A 7,450-nucleotide genomic window follows, 5' to 3' on the forward strand; every position below is an offset into this window, starting at 1 on the left:
GCCAGAGGGACGCCACCTGGCTTCAGGGCTGTCCTCTGGCCGAGCACATAAGCATCGGCTCGTGCGTTAGTGTGTGTGAGGGAGGGAGACGCTTGTGTTTTGTGTTTTCAACCCAAATTTACCCTTTATTCATACATGGCACGGCTGGGTCTTGGACATCCAAGGAAAATATTTTAAAAACCTGAGAAACTACTAAAAATAAAGTAAAATCCCACAAAATCAATAGCTTTTCTGTATACAAACATCATATAGCATATGTATTTGAAGAAGAGATTTCCTTTACAATATGTACTAGAACCATAAAATGCATGAGAATAAACTTAAGAAATGTACAAACTCCATATGAAAAAAACTTTAAAGTGATTTTGAAGAACAAAAAAAAGTAATTTAACAAATCGAAAGATGTATTCTATTGGGAAGTGGTAGACATGATATATCAAAAAGTATCAATTTCCCTAAACCGATCCATAACTTGAACACAGTCCCCACAATACCAGTGGGATTTTAATTTTAATGCCTCTGCAGGCTGTGCTTGCATTTTTATGTCATGAGAATGTGGCCCATTTCCCAGCAGCTGTGCTGGGCTTCACGGCATACGCTGGCCCCGTGAGCACGCTCAGAGCTGTTGTCTTCTGGAGTCATTCTCAGCTGGTGGGGGTGCAGACAGCTCCCCCAAGACCCCTGACACAGAGAAGCTGCTCTCCTAGAGTTGCCTCATGGAAGAGCTTGGTCATGTTATTTCCATTTTACAGATGAGGAAACTGAGCCCCAGGTGGTAGAGTGAATCCTACCTAAGGCCAACCGGCTAGTAAATTTTCCACCATCCCATTCCACCTCCTTCTCACACAAAGCTGCAGTTGTGCCCACTCTTCAGGCACCTTCCCAGAAGCGGCCAGGCACATGCCACAGCCGGAGCCTCCTAAGGGTCAGCACCCACCTCCCCAGCTCGGCAGGCCGGCCGGTGCTGGGAGCGTATTGATTCCTGTTACTGATCTGGGGATTCTAGAAAGAACAGTCATCCGCCCAACCACCTGCTTCGGACAGTGGGTTGTCAGGTCCTTTAAGGGGCAAAACCATGACCTGTTCTTCCTGCTCAGGTGATTGTGGGGGTTGTTTTTGGTTAAATCACAGGGGGCTACCTGTATAAAGATCAGTTTCATCCCTAAAGATAAATATTCTTGAATCCCTACTTAATGAGCAAGGAGTGGGTGTGAAGCCACAGCCCTAAGTCAGCTTACATCCCCACTTATCCACCCAGATTGCCAGCGAACACGTTACTGCTTTTCCAGGCCGCACTGTTTGAAAGTTTCTATTTTCCAATAGCATTCCTAGATCCTCAAGGCCGTGGGATGGAAGACAATGCAGATTATCCAGATACCATTGTATTTACTTTAAAAAAAGAGAAAAAGAACGTGCAGCCTTGGGGACAGGACTGCCTGCAGCTGGGCTGCATGAGGGGAGGCTGGGCTTGCTGGTCTAGGCTCCGTCCTCGGGCCACAGGAGCCCACGGCCCACAGACCCGGGGAGGCAGATGGGTCCCCACAGCCCGTGCACCGAGGGCAGCCTGACCCCAGGATGTGTTTTAGAGCCTCATGGAGTGCACGGAGGCTCGGGAGGGGACTCGGGGTGTCCCCCACGCTCCAAGGGGATGCGGAGTTGTGGGCACCCTCCATGCCCTGGCCAGGCCCCCCAGTTCTGCCCCTGGGGGTTCCCAGTCCCTGTGTCCTCTGTCCCTGTGGCTTCGGCTCTCAGATCTGAACTTGAGAGGCTCCGTGGAGGCACACGTCCCCATGGGGCCAGGCTGCCCGTCAGACCCGGGCCCTCGGTCTGCTGGAGGCTATGGGGGGGGACCGTGTCTTCTGCTAAGTGCTTCCCTGAGGAGGCAGCCAGCAAGGTGCCAGGTTAGCACCGGCCCCTCCAGGCACTTGGTCCTCGCAGCGCCTGGCGTGGTGGAGGGTGCGCGGCGGGGCAGCCGATGGCCGTGGCCACCTGGGTCACCCCCGGCGCGTGCCCCCAGCGCTGCCAATGTGAAGAAGTGGGAGATTGAGCTGCAGACCCTGCGGGAGAGCAATGCCCGGCTGAGCACGGCGCTGCAGGAGTCCGCAGCCAGCGCCGAGCAGTGGAAGCGGCAGTTCTCCGTGTGCCGGGACGAGAACGACCAGCTGCGCAGCAAGGTGGGCGGGGGCGGGGGGCACCCATCCCGGGAGGAGCAGGGTATGGGCCTCACTGACTCATGGCCGGGGGGAAGCCGAGCCCCGGCAGCCCCACTGCAAACCAGGAGAGGGAAACGGGGCCCATCACTGCTGCCCCTGCCAAAGAGCGCCCACTGATGCCACTTGCGGGCTGGCCTTGGCTGGTGGGTGGCCCCCCTGTGGTGGGCTGGTGGTGTTTGCTGGAGAAAAGGGACCCACAGGGTGAGCGGGGAGCCTGTGCTCAGAAACCTGCTTCCGCACAAGCCACCATTTCTGAAAATGTGGATTCGGATGTGAGGTGAGGGACGTGGCCCTGGAGGCAGGAGGCAGGGTGCTGACCTCCACCCCGTGCCCGTGCCCACCTCGCCTTCCTGGCCACCGAGCTCTGATGCCCACAGTGCTTGCTAACACCTCCCCTGGTATGTCACTCGCACTTGGGGGTGGAGATGATGTGATAGTTTGGGGGTGGCCGGGAAATCCCCAGCAGAGGTCCGGGGGTCACTGTGCTGACCATGCTTTGATGGTTGGTGAGCAAAGGCTGCTTTTTCAGCTCAGGATTTCGGGGGGACACGTGACACTGAATTGGTGTCACTCTCCCTTGCCCCCCATTTATAACCTTCCCACCCAACCTGAATGGAGCCACAGGGGGCGGCTCCCCGGTCTCATGAGCTTGCTTGGGTACAGATGGCCCATAAAACCGCCCCATGTCCTTGTTCATTTTGGCACCGAAAGTGTTGACAGTGAGCAGCGCCTAGCAGCTGCTGGCCCCACATAGGCCCTATGAGGCCTGGCTGACTGGCCTGCTGAGGGCCCTTTGCCCTTTCTTTCTCTTTGCAAGCAAAGGGCCAAGTTTCTTGCTCAGCGTCTGGGTGGAAGGGCCAAAGGGCAGTGCAGGGAGGGGTAGAGGAAGCTCGCCACCCAGAACTCGCTCCCGAGGGGAGGCTCAGCTGCCCTGGGCGGGAAGCACCGGGACTCAGCGGGAGGGGGACGTTGGTGGACGCCCCAGCAGCTGCCATGGCTGGCGCTTCCAGTCCCTGGGGCTGGGGCAGGCTGCCTCTGAGGAGTGTCCTCATGTCCACCACCAGTGTCCCTCGCGTCAAGGGCTGCAGAAGCCTGCTTGTGGGGGCCCCATCACATGGACTACTGTGTCACTCGGTGGTGGCACACCTCCCGCCCGCTCTGGCCCCCGGGAGGTGCTCAGCACCAGGCAGCTATGCCAGGATTGTCAGGTCTGCTGATCCCTTCTGAGGTGCAGGCTCAGGGAGGAGAGGGAGAGGTGGTCCGGGCATTTGCCGGTTCAGGGTGAGCCTCTGATCCCTCCAGGAGGAGGCCCACAGGCCAGGCCCCTTCCGCACGCATCTGTAAGGAAAGGTCATCTCGATTTAAAACGTTTGAAATGTCATCGCGTCCCCTTTGGTACCACTGTCCCACTGAGTTGCTGCCTTGCTGGCTTAAATCCTTGAGATGAAACAGAATAATTCAGGACATGATTAAAATGATGTGAAAATCATTCTGAGGAGAAGCAGGTCAACTCGCAGGCCATCTGGTCCTGCTTGTGATGGGTCCTGAAAGTCAGCCTAAAGTGACCGTCTCACGGCCATGAGAGAAAAGCAGCAGCTCAGGGCGTCCTGCAGCCCGGTTGTGAGACTCACGGCATCTTGCGCAGGCAGGGCCAACAGCCCTGCGGGGCAGCCACGTGGAATTTGTTCATAGCGACAGGGAAAGTAGGTTCGTTTATGGTTTATTTTAAAAGAAAGCATAAGCAGAGCGGCGGTGGTCTTTCGTTGACTGCCTGAAGTAAGCGAGCGTCCCTGCTTTCACGTGTGACATTTATTAAAGATCGATGAGCTAGAAGAACAGTGCAGCGAGATCAGCAGAGAGAAGGAGAAGAACACGCAGCTGAAGAGGAGGATTGAGGAGCTGGAGTCGGAGCTCCGGGAGAAGGAGGTGGTGAGTGGCCAGCAGTGCTCCAGGGGTCCTCCCCTCCGCATGCTTGCCCGGGCCCTGGGGGGTGATCGCCGCCCGGAGACGCGCAGCAGGGGGCCGAGGGGCGCGTGACTGGCCACAGCAGCCGCCTGGACATGAGCACGGAGGCAGAGCCAGCAGGACCCCAGGGCACCCGTTCTCCGGAGCAGAGGCCTCGCCGTGGCCTCCGCAGGCTCCCCTTGGACTCATTAAGCAGTCAGTCACTCAGGTGCACGAGGGGGCGAACATGTTACAAAACACTCGGAAACTTTTATACATCGATCATCAGAGGTTGATTTCTGCCATCAAATTAATGCAGTGAGAACCACCAGTCACATAGTCATTTAGTTCTTGGAGGCAGGACTGCGAAGTACCCAGGCCCTGGAGACCACAGGCAAGCTGCCAAGCCTCTCAGCCTCAGTGTCCCCATCTACACAACAGGAATCATAAGACCTTTTATGTTGGCGTATGGACTTGATGTGATAATACACGGAACACACTCAGCCCTTAGAATTGCCTGATGTGTGTCAAGTCTTAGATCCTCGCCTCATTATTTTGGCAGGTACCGGCTCCAAGAGCCGCTTCCGTCGGCGTGCACCCAAGGTGGGGATTTTCAGGAATACATTTTAGCTGACTTGCTTTCACATTTTTTTTTTAACGTCTGTCTCCTGTAGGAGTTGAAAGATCTCCAAAAGCAAAGTGAAATCATACCTCAGCTCATGTCAGAGTGTGAATACGTCTCCGAGAAGTTAGAGGTAAGGTGGGAGCACACATCCATCTTGGCTTGGATGAGAAGGCGTTTGTCCTCTGAGCCCCAAGTCCTCTCCTTTCGCAGCTTGCATGGTAAAGAGAGTGGCTTTCTGTTCAGGGAAAGCCAGCAGTGACTCCATGCCAGGTGCCCTCTTTCCCCCAAGCCCCAGGCGCAGTCAGCACTGTCTTTTGGTTTTTCCATTTCTCCGAAGGCGTCCTGTGCATATCCATAGAGCAGGTGACATTTCAGGTCTCTACAGAATGACAGAGGCAGTGAGGGGCAGGGGACAGAATGCAGGGCTGAGAGCAGCTGCCGCAGTGCTATCCCACCTCGCCATGGCCCCAACCAATGACCTTGGATGTGACCTTGGGCAGGCCCAGGCCCCCTTGCTGGGCTCAGATTTCAGAAGGGGGGTGGTTTTCACATCCTCTTCCACCTCTCAGGCTCTGCTGTATTCAGGTACAGAACCCAGAGATCAGTTCTGGTTCCGAAAGTCTCATTTTCACCCATAAAATGGCAGCTCCTCCTCGGTGTTGAGGCCTCACTTGGGGACACGCACAGCGGTCCTGCCTGCAGGAGCCTGAATGTCTCCATAGTAACACTGGCAGACGCCTTGCAGGACGCGCTGTCCCTGAGTCTGCGGCCGCCTTCCTGCTGAGAGGCTGGCCTGGGGGCCTGAGCAGGGGGGGGGACGGCCACTCTGCCGACGGTACCGCTTCTGTCTCAGGAAGGCTGACACCCTGGGACTGGGGCTAAAGGCCCCTCCTGCTAGGATGTCGAAGTTTATCTCTGGGCCCTTGGTGGAAGGACCCCCCTTCTGTGTAGGGACATCATTTTTCAGGCCAGATGGTCGCGCACACTGGCCGCCGGCACCTCTGGGGACAGGCGGGAAGGAGGGCGCGCCGAAATGCCCTATACCTGCGTGCAGATACCAGCGCGCACAGGCCTGGTGCTGGGGGCCTTGCCGCGTCTCGGGACGCAGCGCACAGGAGCGGGGACAGTGTGGTCACCGCGGGGCAGGGGGACCACGTGGCCGTGGCTGTGGCTGCGCTCTGCTCCCTTCGCTGCCCTCCGGACCCCCTCGCTTTGTTCTGCTCCAGGCGGCCGAGAGGGACAATCAGGACCTGGAAGACAAAGTGCGCTCCCTGAAGACCGACGTGGAGGAGAGCAGGTGCCGCGAGCGCCACCTCAAGGCGGAGCTGAGGAGCTTCCTGGAGGTGCTGGACGGGAAGCTGGACGACCTCCATGACTTCCGCAGGGGCCTCTCCAAGCTGGGCGCTGACAACTAGGGCGGCCAGGCCGCGAGGCCCCGCGAGCGGCTGCACGGGGCGAGCAGGTGCGGGCGCGGTGTGCGTGACTCCAGCCAGTTGTGCCGCCCGCCCTCCTCTCCAGACAGGACGGCTCCTCTCCCGGCCCCACGGGGTCCTGGACAACTGCAGGCCCGACTCAGGAATCCAGCTTCAGGTCTACCTTAACCGTTTACGCAGCCAGGGCAGGGGCGCCGTATCTCTCTTAAGGGCTGCTGCAACCATGTGAACTAAAACAAGTATTTTCTGATCCAAATGAGAACCCTCTGCGCCACCTCCTTGTGGACAGCGTCCAGCGCATTTGAATGTCCACCAGGCTGCAGGGCGTGGGGCGCGAGGTGAGCAGCCAGTTCGTGGAGACTCACCCTGAGAAAGCAGTTCCTGGTGGGTGCGTGCCCTCTGACCCTTCCACCCCCCATTCCCAGGGCTGCACCCCAGTCCCCTTTCCTGGTTGTCATCCCACAGAGGTGGCAGTGCTGTGGGAACAGCGCGTGCTGAGGGTACCTAGCACAGTGCCTGGCACAAAGTAGGTGCTTAATAAATATTTGTTCAATTAAACATATAAACAGAATTTAGTGTTTTAATCGAACCTCCCTGCAGAGTCCATCAGACCCCTGTTGTTTCAACCTGTGGTTAAACAATCCACTGTCTTGTGCGCTGGGTAATTATCAGACATGAACGTGATTGATTGTGCCGTCAGATTCACTGGTAACTGCGGTCAGATTCATGGATAATCACGAGGTCAGATTCGCGGATGAAAGTGCAGCCAGATTTATGGGTGGGCCCGGTGGGCGGTGGGGGCCGATGGAGGCAGCTGGAGCCCCTCCCTGGTGCTCTGCCCCTGGGGGCTCTGGCGCTGGGACCACCCTTCTCCAAGCATGGGGTCCTGTGGCCTGGGGGCTCCAGGACTGCTGCCTGTCCCTGGTGAAGGGGCCTGGGGTCTTGGGTGGGATCTCATGTTCAGCTGGACAGCTGAGACAGAAACCTCAGGCCCCTGAGGGAGAGTCGGCGGACACTGGCCAAGCCCGGCCATGGTGACGCAGGAGGTCGGCTCCACCTGCCTCCGGTCAGCTTCTGCTAAGCAGGGACGGAGCTGCCGGCCTCTCCTCTCTTCCTCGGTTCTCTGTGGGGCCAGTGGCATCGGGTGCCCCGCATGTGGCAAGATGGCTTGAATCCGCTGCTGTAGGCATTTCTAAATGCCTTCGGGGAAGAAGGAGGCTTGGTGCCCTCTGACC

At 57.6% G+C, this 7,450-nt stretch overlaps 1 protein-coding gene across 6 annotated transcripts in view; it reads left to right on the plus strand.

Moving 5' to 3' along the window:
* The window catches only part of HOMER2 (homer scaffold protein 2), a 70,052-nt gene extending 63,266 nt beyond the window's left edge, over positions 1–6,786 (plus strand). For 5 of the 6 annotated variants that reach the window (XM_073227232.1, XM_073227231.1, XM_073227233.1 and 2 more), the window contains 4 exons: positions 1,922–2,174; positions 4,032–4,142; positions 4,832–4,912; positions 6,009–6,786. In XM_073227232.1, coding sequence (XP_073083333.1) covers positions 1,922–2,174; positions 4,032–4,142; positions 4,832–4,912; positions 6,009–6,197 — 634 coding nt within the window. In that variant the 3' untranslated portion in view covers positions 6,198–6,786. The remainder of the gene's footprint in view (positions 1–1,921; positions 2,175–4,031; positions 4,143–4,831; positions 4,913–6,008) is intronic. The other variant, XM_017674877.3, reaches the window with a different exon arrangement.
* The last annotated feature ends 664 nt before the right edge of the window (positions 6,787–7,450 follow it).

The sequence above is a fragment of the Manis javanica genome, chromosome 18 (assembly GCF_040802235.1).
Source record: "Manis javanica isolate MJ-LG chromosome 18, MJ_LKY, whole genome shotgun sequence".
Classification (NCBI taxonomy): Eukaryota; Metazoa; Chordata; class Mammalia; order Pholidota; family Manidae; genus Manis; species Manis javanica.